The sequence below is a fragment of the Solanum verrucosum genome, unplaced genomic scaffold (assembly GCF_900185275.1).
Source record: "Solanum verrucosum unplaced genomic scaffold, falcon-dt-bn FXZP01000229.1, whole genome shotgun sequence".
Classification (NCBI taxonomy): Eukaryota; Viridiplantae; Streptophyta; class Magnoliopsida; order Solanales; family Solanaceae; genus Solanum; species Solanum verrucosum.
Genome location: NW_026020011.1, coordinates 5,160,100 through 5,174,897, shown reverse-complemented (window position 1 = coordinate 5,174,897; position 14,798 = coordinate 5,160,100). Strand labels below are relative to the sequence as shown.

General features: G+C 30.9%; 1 protein-coding gene across 2 annotated transcripts; it reads left to right on the top strand.

Moving 5' to 3' along the window:
* Positions 1 to 7,576: 7,576 nt before the first annotated feature.
* Positions 7,577 to 13,593, top strand: LOC125819956 (uncharacterized). 2 transcript variants are annotated; one of them, XM_049499359.1, is made up of 4 exons: positions 7,577 to 7,894; positions 7,967 to 8,069; positions 8,548 to 8,709; positions 13,298 to 13,593. In XM_049499359.1, the coding sequence occupies exons 1-4, from the start codon at positions 7,620 to 7,622 to the stop codon at positions 13,463 to 13,465; spliced, it is 708 nt and encodes a 235-aa protein (XP_049355316.1). In that variant the 5' UTR covers positions 7,577 to 7,619; the 3' UTR covers positions 13,466 to 13,593. The 2 variants fall into 2 exon arrangements, with proteins under 2 accessions (XP_049355316.1, XP_049355317.1); XM_049499360.1 differs by lacking the exons at positions 7,577 to 7,894; positions 7,967 to 8,069; positions 8,548 to 8,709 and adding exons at positions 10,547 to 10,863; positions 11,934 to 12,036; positions 13,035 to 13,196.
* Positions 13,594 to 14,798: the final 1,205 nt, after the last annotated feature.

Below are 14,798 nucleotides of genomic sequence, written 5' to 3'. Positions count from 1 at the left end.
TAAAATGTTTGAAAAAAAATAATATTTCACATAAATTAATTAATACCGAGGGAGTAATATCTATTTTGGCTGCATATACTTTACTTTACTTTATTGAAAACAAAATTATGAAAGGGGAAAAACAATACTCATTACGCCAACTGTTGAAAAATTAATACTTGCATAGGGTGTGTGGGGAAATGATGATCATGATAATTGATAAAAAAATACGTGGATTCATAATATTCAATTTTTAGATTTGTTCTGAACCATAATTCTTTTTGCTTATTTAATTTCTAACATTTTATAATTCGAATCAAAATTATTAAATATTATCGATTGTGATGTCCCTCTACATGTCACAAGTCACACAACTCATTAGATTTTCATGGCATTAAATCACAACACCTACCTGTACTAGTAAATCAATAGGGTCAAATGTATACTATATAGTATGAATGGGAGAAATTAAATAAGTATCATTTAATTATGCTATAAAAAAAATAGCTACGTAGACATGTTAAGAATCACAAATGTACAAGTGAGAATTAATTATTAGCCTATTGAACTAACTTCTAATTAATCAAATGTCAATGTTCTAGAACGTTATAGTTAAAATTCACTAGATATTCATTAGAAAAACAATGTTTTTGATATTGGAAAAAAAATCAAATCCTCTCCTTTAACTATTAAAGGAATAATAAAACGAATTATATCGTGACAATCTGATTATTGTATACAAATTAATACATATCGAACAGAAGAATGTATTGATATTAACTTATCTCTTATGATTGAACGATAAAATTCTTTCACCACCGAAACTAAAAAATATGACTGGTTCAATGCTATAAGTACAACTAATATCATGGATAATTCAATAATTTAATTACAACACCCCAACAATTTCAACTACCAATAATATTCCCAAATTAAATCATACCCATACTATAAATCTCATTAGTACCTTGGGGTAAGGGGCATAGCTAGACAAGAGAGGCCCCTTTATGAAAAAAAATACTAAACACATGAACTAATCGAATGATTTTCAATATCTACTATATATAACTAATGCATTTTTCGAACGAAGGACGTGGTTTGGATGACCCACTATCCCAAAGTTGACTCTGCCCTTGCAATCAAAGTGGGGAATCAAAGTCTCACCAATAAGATGAGAATTCAGATAGTTAACTAACTATTCGAGTTCATATACTAGGAACAATATATCAAAATAGTGAGGTATATAATAGAATGGAATATATACAAAATATGAAGCCAATGAGAAAAACCAAAGAAGAAAAAGAAAGAATAGATTAGACAAGAAAAAGAGAAAGTTGGTGGGAGTGAGTGTATTAATTAATATAATAAGAATAGCTTCTCTTGAAGGTCAAGGAACAGTACAAAACTTCAATGTACTGACACTTACTACACTTCTAGGGCTAACATCAAGTTTTGAGCATTTATCTCTTATTTTCATTTTTTAAAATAATAATAATAATATTAATAATAATTTATGGAGTAATCTTTTCATGTATGAATTTTCTACATATATTTTGAATAATCGAATCGACCAAAATAGAAAAGATAGTAATTTTTTTAATTATATGAATACATTAGAAAATTTCTCATTATTTCAGTGAGAATTAATTTCCCACCTTGTATTTTGTCAATGAGCTACTTCGATGAGACATGAGTAGAAAAATCATGTTCTATAACACAAATTTTTCTCTAATTTGCAGCGAAAAAACTTTTGTTTCTAGTAGAGGGTGAGATTCAAAGCTAGTAGATAATGGAGGCTCTTAGAAATACAGTAACTTTTACTCTTGCATATATATATATATATATATATATATATATATATATATATATATATATATATATTAAAATTACTTATATACGAGTTATCATAGGAATCATGAACTTCAAAAATCTTGTCCGCCTCTATTAATATGTATAAATAATTTATCTAAAATCCTATAAGTCATATTTTTTAAAATTGAGAACCTAAAAACTCAAAATTATATTTTCACCTCTAAATTAGAAGATCAATTTTAAGATAATTAAACTATACTATTAATTAACTAATATATTACTTACGTATTGAACTACATTGATGGTACAAGAACTTATAATATAATTACTTGATTTTTTCTTTCTTTATTTATTTATTTATTTTTATTTATTTATTTGAGATATAATAAGTACTTAAGTAATAATCAACTTATGTAGTGCTTTTTTGCTTAGTTGTAATGACAACAATGTCAAGTCTCAATCGATTTCCTTTTGTTATTTGTCTTTTCTCTTATCAATCATTAATTTATTAATATATTTAATTAAACAACGCCACATGTGTACTACTGATAATGTTATTAATGTTGTTATATCCTCGTCTTCAACTGTCTGATTTGATTCTTTCATTCACAAACTATAATTATATATATAGAAAAAAATATCCAAAATAATAATATATATTTTTACTTCATGACCATATATTATAATTTTTTTTTATGTACTTGCATTTACTCATGATCATAATATCGCATGTTGCGTTTCAATCACCTATCTTCAATCAAAAAATAAAAAAAATAAAAAGAAGAAAAAGAATAGTTGAATCACAAATAATGAAAAAAAAAGTCAAACAATTAAAAAATATAGCCGTTCAAATAATTTCTGAAAAATAAATTGATCTTACAAAAAAATAGGGGCGGAGCCATCTGGAAGCAAGGGTTAATACGATATCCTTTTGTCAAAAATTTGAGACATGTATATATATTACAATTTACAGGTCTAAAAAAATGCATTATAAGTATATACCTTGCTTGAAACAAAAGTGTGAAATGAACTAACCATTTTTTTAATGAAAATTCTGATTCTAGCTAGAGTAGCTATTTTAAAGAGTAGATGTACTTGTACATCTGTGAATACTTAGAGTTTAATTATAGGTTTTAGGTTCAAGTTTTACATATGAACTCGTTGTTGTTAGGGAGTGCTTTACTTTTAAGAATTTTTTGCACGTAAATTCAAATTTAATTGGACTTTCATACGAATATCAAATATCGAACCTAAAAAAAAAGTTAATGTTGGAATATGAGTGCTAGAGCAGCCAATGGTGTCCATATATATGTCAGCCACAATAATCATGCCATTTGTTTTGCTATAGAATATCAAATAAACTATAATATAAAGTATGCACTTTAATTTATTGATCATGAAAGTGATAAAAAGCCAAAAAGGGAGAAAGCTTATCTCCTTAGAAAAGAATCATCCATTTTGTATTGTAACTGTTTACAAGTGAATGGTATAGGTAAATATATCATCTTTTAATGGATTGGACGCACTATATATTATGTCATCCTTATCTGTATGAAAGAAACAAGGATTAGATGGAATTGGTTTAGTGCGTTGGTCCCCTTGAATAGTTTATGATGTCGGACTAAGCAGACTCGAAAATACTCTTAACATAATGTGATACTGATAGTTTTCAATCAAGTTTGCATGATTTTCATGAAAAAATTGATTTTACACTAGCTATTAGAAGTATTCTTGTACTTTGTATGTAGCACTTCCCAATCTTTTTAACGATCAACTAATGTTGAGTTATATATGTTTTCACATCCAATATCTACGATCAACGATCTCCCCTCATAAATACTCAAACTAAGTCCCTATCGCCTTAATGAGAACATTGTTATAGCTATATCATCCTAAAGAGGGATGTGATGGGAAGAAATGACATTTGATGAATATGTTGCTGACTAATTATAAACATTTAAGTTTTGTCATAACAAAGCTTGCACTCATTGTATGACACCAACATGTATATTTGATCGAGCATTATGGTTATCGAAGCCCAAACCTATATAGCTTGTTCTAGCTAGTGTGTGCCTTAATCAAATACAAAGCTATGTTTGGAGTGATAAAGGTAATAAACCTAGCACTACACTATCACTATACCATCTCCTTATACTTAAAGCTTATCGATCTTTTCAACTATCCATCTATATATATATATATATATATATATATATATATATATATATAAGATTTTATCCGTACACGTAATAATTAAATATCTAAGTTTTAGATTGTATCAAAGGGAGAGAGGGAAAGGCGGATTGCCCCATTTTTCCTTTAGGAAAAGAGATAAAAAGTTGTCTCCTTTTGATGGATTGAAAAGTAAAAGTAATATTATCAAAAATTGCGATAGAATGATAAGGGCTTATTTACTTTTAATTAAAAGTCTCATATTTGAACTTTGAATATAAAATCAGCTTTGATAGGAATCACTTTATCCCCTAAAAATAAGACTTCTCCACACAAATCTGAATTAATCAAACTCCAAAGTAGATATCGAAAAATTAACAAAGAAATAGGGAAATAAATATAAAAGTAGTGACCTTGAACAATGATTTGATTAAAGTGTCTAAAATTGGATTGAATAATACACGAAGGGATTGGGTGGTGACGTGTGGTGGGCATTCAAGTAGGCCATCTTTGTTCAAATTCTATCATTACGAAAGTTCAACTTTAATAATATACTCCTTTTACACCATCAAATTAAAACAATTTACAATAACAAATAGATGAAATATATTAATTCAATGATAATCTAAACATGAATTGGTTATGAAAACTCATCGCTAACATATCGATCGATGGTGGAAGTCGCAAGTCTTACTTATCTATATTATACACCCTTTAGCTTATTACTTAATAAAGAAAATAAGTTAAAAACAGAGTATATGTAAACACATACGCTTATTGAAGATTTGAACTCTCATCGTTTCTCAAACCCTTCATTCTCCCTCTTTCATTGTGTCGATAAAATTACAATTGCAAATAAAGAACTAAGCTTGAGTACACAAAAAGGTAACGAAGAACGATAATTCAATCAAAGTGATTCATAACAATATATTGATAGTTATGTGATTAGTCTATACTATACCAATTTGAAAGCAATAATACAAAAATGTATACACGTAAGCAATTATTCAATAATAGATCCTTAAGGAAATTATTATATTGGGCCATGAAAATTAGCTAAGCGATGGGCCACTCCTAGAAATGGCCTCTAGTGACTAATGTGTACAAAGCCTTACCACTAACCTAGCTCTATATTGCGTTGGTCTTTAATTTACGTCTCTCGTAAGAAATAATTTTTGTACGAGGGATGAATATTAATTATGAGGGTGTTTGAAGACTATTTGAGATGAATTTCAGATTAAAACTCGAGGTTAAAGATAATATCATCTTCGTGTTCTCCACTATACCCCTTGTGTATCCTCATGTATATATCAGTTTATATCCCACTATATATTATATCATGTATATATGTGTATATATATATTCATGAAAATCGATTTTTGTTATATTCATGATATTGATATACATGATGTATAATATGATATACAAATATACAATATGATATTCCTTTATCATATGTTTTCTAGGTTTCATTTTTCACTCCAAACTAATCAAAATCATCTCTAATCTTAAACTTTAAATATAGCCTCGTCCAATTATTTTCAATCAATTCCTTTACTAAAAATTTACCAAAAGCTTATGGTTATGTATTCTTGATGACATGTTGCTAAGAGGGAAAATATATTATATTGATATAGTAGCTTTCCAAAAGAGAGAAAAAAAAAACCTATTTGTTTAAACGGCTTTTTGTAAAGAAATGAATTTCGGGTTTAACTTAACTCCAAACGCTAGTTCAAATGTGAGTATTTGCCCGAGTTATATTAAGGAGATTACTCATTCCTTAAACCATCGATGTAGCACTCTTTACACCCTCCGCCCCTCTTCCCACACCCAGACATCTAGCGTGTTGACAATTTTAACACGAGGATCAATATCGAAAAACTTGAATTGAAATGAGTCTAACTTAACCTCAAATGTTATCTGATCAAGAGGTGAGAGTTATTCAAGTCATATTAAAGTGACCACTCATTCGTTAAACCACCAACAGAAGGACTCTTCACATTTTAAGATAATCTTTTCAAATAATAAAACAATTCTAACAAAGTTTTCAATGGAATATAAATTTTTCCAAAAGTTGTTTAAAAGTTGGTAATACGTTACGTCAACTTTTTGTCATCAAGTTTTAACGTTTTCGTTACGTTTATCCCACTTTTCGCCATCAACATCTCCACTAGCTTTAGCTTTTCCATAATAGGATTCCATCTGTCTCGATTTATGTGATATATTTTAGTTTTTGAGATTCAAATAACTTTATTTTTTATTAGAAAATTTTCATATATCTTTTAAATATTTTGAATTGTCAATTATTATAACTTATAATACCTTTTACGTGGTTTACAGATATATAAATTTCATTTTAAAAAATATGAAGAATCCATGAGAAAATTCTTGATCAAACTTAATCTGTTTGGCTCTCAAAAAAACGAAATGTGTTACGTAAATTGTGACAGAGGGAGTATATGATAGAAGCGAAGCTAGCTAGTATTTGAATTTTAAATTTTAAAATAGTGATATCAAGTATTAGTATAAGGATTTTAAATTTATATGTTTAGTACACTTTTTAATATAAATATAAAATTCGAACTAAAATTATTGATTCGACCAAACTTGTACTTCAACTTCTAGCTTCCTCACTCCTAAAAAATGAATATTACATGTAACTGATGATCAAGATTGATCAACATCGTAGAATAATATATAACTTATTATTCAATATCAAAAGTTGATCGATCATGATACATACATGTGAAAAAAATCATAGCATCTAATTTAAATCTTCAAATAATTGAATCATATTCTTTCTTATAATTAGACGGATGTTGGACTGAGAAAATATGAGCTCACAAACTTACAACTCTATTGATAAACTAAAGCTAAGAGAAAAGAGAGAAAGGGAAATTGTATTGATCATTATTTCGTGTGTTAGATTCAAATGAGCTTTGTACTCAGTCTTATAGTCCCAGCTAGTTTCTGGACACGTACGTTGTACATGTGATCGATGTGATTTTTTTTTTTAAAATCTGTTAAAATGATTAAAATTCTTTGAAAACATGTGTAATATGAAAAACGAGAGTTATGAATATTAAGAGTAACAACTAAATAAGTAATTAGATATGAGTTATGAAGGTGAGAATCTTGTTGGGAGCGTCACTCCCGAATGGGCTCTGCAGTGCGCGTTTCGGATTTAGTCGGAGCTCCAATGCTGGCTTCAGACACGTTAAAGTGACTTTTGAATTTTTTTTGATGCATATCATATTAATTTTAAAATGATAAAATTAAATATTTTATAATAGTTAATATTGTAATCCAACTTTAAAGTTAAGAATTTTTCATTTTTGATATAATATATGATATATGATATGATTTACAAAATATATTTTGAATTCTACCAAACTATGACAGCTCATCACCAATTAAGCATTGACCAAGTCACCTAACTAACGGAATGAACAACAACTAAGTAATGAACCAGGTTCATTGTGTGATACAACGCACTAATGGACCTGGTTCATTACGCGATGTACTTGAACATGGAAACTATAATTATATCTAGATTTAGTTTCCTAGCAGCGAATTTCAAACTTGTCCACATCATTCATCACCTATTTAACTCTTTTCCTTTCACATATCTTGTGATTAGAATTAAATTTCAAGAAATGGAATTCTTGAAAATTCAGAACTATAATACTCTCATGAAATCACTCGTGTTACTACTATTATGTGTTGTTCGTGTGAACGCTCAGGTTACACTTCCGTCTAGACAAGACGGATTCTGGTACAAGAACAGAATCGCCAACACAGAATCTATATTAATAGAGGCTTTCTTCGATCCCCTTTGCCCTGATAGTCGCGATTCATGGCCCCCTCTCAAGCTAGCTCTCCAACACTATGGATCTCGTCTCTCTCTCGTTGTTCATCCGTTCCCTTTACCGTACGTATGCTCATTTCTCAATTTTACTTGAAAAAACTTAATCTGTAGCTTAGTAATTGTTCAAATTTGCAGGTATCATGACAATGCATTTATTTCATCGCGAGCGTTGCATATTAGCAATCAGTTGAATACTTCTGCTACATATAGATTACTGGAATCTTTCTTTGATCACCAGGTATAAATCTATTGTACGTTGTATTACCCTGCATTTCTGCAAGAGGCTGTTTTCACACCCTGAACATGTGACCCTCCATAGGTCACATGACAACAACTTTAGATCTTACTTACAAACTCTTCTTTGAAGTCTGATATGCTATACTATCTAGCAGACGTGGAATTAGTCACTAATGCTTGGTTCAGGGTAGACTGTCTACGTTACATCCCCTTTGGGTGCATCCCTTCTCTATATCCTGTGTGAACGTGAGATGCTTTATTCATCGAGCTGCCCTTTTTTAATCTTTATATTATAAGAATCTAATAGAACGCTAGACCATTGATTGTTCATCATACATGACAAAACTAGAACTATCAAACAACATGAATTAGTTGAATCCACATTTTACACAGAGTAGTAAACTCAGATTGTACGCGAAAATCGTTCCTCTGTTACAAATTATACACAGTTTTGATTTTAATTGTGCCTGGTTGAACAGGGCAAGTTTTATGGCAATGCGACGTTCAACTTGTCCAGATCATCTGTTGTAGATAAAATTGCAAGATTTACATCAAATTCAATTGGGAATTCGCATTACGCTGCTGTAAAAGCTGGATTTACTGACCCCAAAACTGATCATGCAACAAGAATTTCCTTCAAGGTATGCTAATTAAGCTCAATTTACCTTACACATTGTGTGTATATCTTTCACCTATACCGATTACTTACATTCGTGTATACATATTTTGACAGTTTGGTTGTGTGAAAGGCGTATATGCAACGCCTTTTTTCTTCGTAAATGGGTTTCCTCTGCCTGATTCTGGCTCAGCATTGGACTACAATGCATGGAGAAAAATCATTCATCCATTGTTGAAGAACTAACAATTTTGCATTTTTTGTAAGACTGCGTACAATAGACCTTTGTGGTTCGACCTTTATATAGCGGGAGCTTAGTATACCAAGAAGTCCTACAGTAGTTGTATTTGTAGAGACAAATCTTTTATCTCCTGTGTTTACAAATATAATAAAAGTAATTTATTGCTTCTATATTTATAGCTTATGGTTATACAAAATTGAAAATACTAATGTGATGGTAAATGTTATTTCTTTGTCTTACATGATTAAGTATAAATGCTCTTGCACACAAAACGTTGCGACGATAGGCATAAAGGCGTGATTAGTTCCACAAATTTCACTGTACTGATCATAGTAAACTCTTTCTCGTTATACAGAAATAGAGGTCTACTCATTCACTCTTCACGATAACAAACTCCTAATTATTCACATCTAGATGTGCCGCAAAATAACAAAAGAAAGATCTCAAGGCTTTGAAAATATACCACTCCGAATTACTCTTCCTCTAACATTAAACTAAATGGCCCAAGACACTCACTGAATTTGAAATTTCAAAAAACAAATTAAAACATTGATGGACTCTTTTTAGTTTTCTTGGGTTGATAGAGTATATATGAATAATCTACAAGATTGTCTATTCGATATATAAGGTAGAGACCTTATTATTGATAATATAAGAAAGATTTAAATTATATATGTTGAGTTACCTACAATAATTTAAACAAAGTTAATGGACTTTTTAAGATGAATAGAAAGTTTAAATCAGATCTATTGAATTCGATCAAATTTGTAGTTGACTGCCTTGCTCCAATGTACAACATAATATGGGACTAAACCAAGAATTAGGATGCACATGTCTCTACAATTATGATAAGAAAACGTATTTCAGACTGAACCCCAATAAATAGCTTGTGAGGTAAGAATTGCTCCTAACTACATTTTTTATAAAATTGTTGTAAATTGGATGCCCACATTAATATGTTAAGTGTTGTAAGGTTAATACACACACAATATGCTAAGTGGTGTATACTAATTAGCCATATGATATACTTGGTGCCCAAAGTGTATACATAAGATATCCATGTATCAGACTTGGTGCCCAAGTATATACAACTATATATACCCCTCTTCTTGTGACAAAGGTAGATGCAAGAGTAAGTGAAAAGAAAATACTACACGTACTATTTCTCATCCATCTTTCTTGCTATCTTAGCATTAATACTTAGTTCAAAACAAAAATCAAATATTCACATCTCATCCGATATAGAACAATCAACACTTATTTAATTTAAAATTAATTACACCGAACACTTTTGTAATATGACTCAATTTTAGATATACATCCTATAATTTAAAATCAAATACTTAATATAACATTTTAAAAATAAGTATTTATAAGTATTATTTAATTTATCAAAAACACTATAAAATTATTTCAAAGCTATTTGACTTTAAAACACTTAATATATGATGCATATATTTGATTTTTAAAATACAAAAAAATCTAAGTTATAGTATATAGATTTTTAATGTAATTAACCATTTAATTTATGGGTCTACCCTTCATTTATTATGAAAAACATTTACTTCCCAATTATCTTTGCATCAACATCATTATCACCTCTATTTTTTTTGTTTTTTTTTCCACATATTTTTCTACAATAAAAAATAGCCCAAAACTCTGAAACCAGATAGAATTACTGTCTACTGCAACAAAAATGGTGAAATCAATTGTATTTCTGAATTTCATTTTGATATTTATCATCTCTGTGAATTCTCAAATTCCAGATGGATTCTTGTACGGCGGCGACGGCATAATCGATATAACAAAATCAATAGTAATCGAAGCTTTCTTAGATCCAGTTTGCCCTGATAGCCGAGATTCCTGGCCTCCTCTCAAAAAAGCTCTCCATCACTACGGTTCTCATGTTTCTCTTGTTGTTCATACTTTCCCTTTGCCGTAAGTCTCGATTTTGTGATTTTCATAACTAAATTACTGTGTTTTTTTCGTTATCGTATGGATAATAATGCCGTTTAGAGTAGAAATCCCCAATTGAATATGTTTGGGGATGAATCTATTGGGAGCCGGATTTATTAGTATGAAAAAAACTAGCAAAAGTGAAAATGGTCAAAAACATATTGAAGTATCATGTTTTTGCGAGTTTCTTACTTGAACTATCAGGTGTTCACTTTTTTCTATATGAATTATGGGCTATGGCTAACTATTAATCAAAACACATTTCAACTATCAGTTGTTCGCTTTTTCGAATGATAGTTGAGGTGATATGTCAGGTAGGAAAAGGGACAATTGATAGTTGAGGTGTGTAGTTGGTGATAGTTTAAGTGGGAGAAGTGAACATCTGATAGTTCAGGTAGGAAACTAGTAAAGACATGATACGTGAGGTGTGTTTTTGATCGTTAACTCCGTGCAAAATGATGATAGATTAGAGTTTTTTAAACCTATTCGGATACTCGTTGGTAAATGTAGACAAATTAATAGCTAAACTTGGTGCAATGTTGTGCTGCTGGTTTATTTGGTGAGTTACTAATTAATCTGTTAAATGGGGTAGCATCTCGTTATTGGGCTTGTCTAATTAAGTGTCATCTGAATCTTAAGACTGTGTAGTTAGTTGATCTAACTTCCATTAGACATACTAGTGTAGCTTATAATCTAAGTTGCTCAGACTCTCCAAAAATGATGCCGCACCCGTGTCGGATCCTTCAAAAATACACTATTTTTGGAGGATTCGACATCTGACATGCACCCGTCGACATTTTTGGAAGAGTCCGAGCAACATAGAGCTTATTGATAGCCATGTTTTTCTATAAGGAGATTGCATCAAGCGTTATGATTACACTATTGCATTTGCTGATCACTGTGTATTGTCTGTTCTTCTATTGCTTTTAGAGTCGGATTGTTGATATGTGTAGGGCAATGACAATGCCATCTGGTTTTCGAGTTGAACATATGGAATTTGAGTTACAATTGACATGTTTTTTTTTTTTGCTTACTTGTTCTAATATATGCAGTTACCATGACAATGCATTTACTACATCGCGCGCGTTGCACATTGTCAATAAGTTGAATTCTTCTGCCACATTCAGATTACTAGAGGCTTTCTTTGATCAACAGGTAACAAGTTTTTTTGGGATACAATCTACAAAAGCATAATACATAAACAGACACTCAAATTTGGCCTTAGATGACAATTCGAGCACTCCAACTTTGAGAGTGCACATCTAGATACCTCATTTTGGTCTCAACTAGTAACTAAACACTCCAACTCGTCTCCGTTATGTCTTGTGGACACCCAACTCTGACGTGACACATAGATTTTGGAAGTGTCGTGATGATTATGTTGTAAGTTGGAGTGTTCAACTGATACAATGGAGACGAGTTAGGTGTCTAGATGAGCAAACTTAAAGTTGGAGTGTTTACTTGTCACCTAAGGTCAGGTTGAGTGTCTGTTTATGTATTATGCCATCTGCAAATGTCATACATGCTTGAATATTTTTTACGAAACTTTAAAAACATTACTACAAGGTAACCTTAAGATTATGGTGTGATGGATATTCATTTTTTTTAAAGCAACTCCAACAATCTGTTTTACTCATAGTTATCTCATATTATGGCGTGAGATAATTGTTCTCTGTTTCTTTAGTGACAACTATTTACCTGTTTTCCAGAATCTTCCTAAGGCTATGTTGCTCAAACTCTTCAAAAATGTCAACGGGTGCGTGTCGGATACTCCAAAAGTAGTGAATTTTGGAGAATCCAACACTGGTGCTGCAACCATTTTGGAGAGTCCGAGCAACATAGGCCTAAGGAGCCCCCTCTGGGGCTTAGTTGACTTGTGAGTCACTTCAGTCGAGCAAGAACTGGACCATGATACAATTAACTGCACGTATAGTCTTTATAAGAATATAGTAAACACTTCATCAAATATGAAATTGCTACGATTATTTATCATTCCTGTAAAAACTAGAACTGTGGAAAAGCATGAATTAGTTGAATTCACAAACTACGGAGTAGTGCTTATCATATTGTACGCGAAAAACGTTCCTCTGTTACAAATTATGGTACTAGACATATTTATATACTTTTGGTTTTAATTGTGCCTGGTTGAACAGGACAAGTTTTATAACCAAGCAACGTTCAACTTGTCCAAAGCATCTGTTGTAGATGAAGTTGCAAAATTTACATCCAATGAAATTGGGAATTCGAATTACGCTGCTGTAAAGGCTGGATTTACTGACCCCAAAACTGATCGAGCAACAAGAATTTCCTTCAAGGTATGCTAATTAGGCTCAATTACCCTATATATACATTGTGTGTACATATCGTTCATCAATACCGAAACTTACAAATTTGTGTATATGTATATTTTTCACAGTATGGTTGTGTGAAAGGCGTATATGGGGCGCCCTTTTTCTTCGTAAACGGGTTTCCTCTACCTGATGGTGGCTCACCATTGGACTACAAAACATGGAGAGATGTCCTTGATCCATTGATTTCACCTGAAGAACAATTAAGAACTGAAAATTTGAATTTCTTCTTGTGAATCACTGATCTTTTAGTCTCCAATTGTATCTGTACTCTTTATAGCCTAATGTCCTGAGAGCTAGAGAGACAAATTAAACTCAATAGTTCTTATGTTTAGACATATATAATGAAAGTTTATTACTTTTATATCTTATGGTTTTCCTTGAGCGTCTATCAAAAACAGCCTCTCTATGAGGTGGGGGTAAGGGTCTGTATACACTCTACCTTCCCGAGATATGACTTTGTGAAACTACATTAGTTATGTTATTGTTGTTGTATATCTTATGGTTATAGAAAATGTAAATACTAATTTGATGGTAAAAGTTATTTTCTGTCTAATTATTAATCAAGTATAAATATTATTGAACACCAAATGATTGTGGAGAATGAATAATATTGTATACATTGAAACATCGACGATCCTTACATGTTGTGTTAGGCACAAGTTATGAGTTCGAATCCTGCCAAGGTAGAAGCTTGATACTTATGGAAGAGGGTAGAAGGGCGGGTCCATATATGTAATCGATAGAGTTACCAACATGTATGACAATAGAAGTCGGATCAGAAGCAGGGTTTTTCTAAAATAATATAAGGTAGAAAAAAAGTATTTCTCCAAGAACATTGGAGAAATGTGATCAAGAGATCGCGTGTTCAAGCTGCAAAAACAGTCTCTTGCAGAAATGTAGGGTTTAACTACATACAATAGATCCTTGAGGAAGTCTCGTGCATAGAAAGAGTTTAGTGCATGTTTTTATTTCGATTCGAATTTGAAATACTTCTTATGTGTATTCTCAATTACCCCTTGCGTAGATAAGTCAACTATTAAATTTGGATAGAAAATGTCCAGAAATATTTTATCATGTGTCCATCTATTAAACTCAAAAAAAAGGAAAAGTAAATTTTTGCTTAGACTATGAGAGCTCAAAAGAAAAGAAAAGCTATTTATTGTGTTGAGCGTCTTAAAGAGGGAAAATATGGAAGCATCAAATTGAATATCAGGTTGTTAATGTTTCCTCAATCTATGCAGGGGCATATTTAGGGAGTTTCCGTGGGTTCACATGAATTCATGTATTTTTTAGATTATATATAATAATGTTATAATTTTTTAAAAAATATTTAAATATAGATGTGTGAATCCTTGAAGTGTCATATATATATAATGCGTTGATTATTGAGTGCACCTTTCTATATGAGGTTACAAATATAAATCTTATATCTATCTTTTTTTCTTCTTTTAAAATTAACACCTCTCTAGACTCTAAGTGGTTATTCGTATCACTTTTGACATTTTAATTAATATTTTTTTCTTCCTTTTTTTCTGCACCAAATATGTATATTAAAACGAGTAGCAC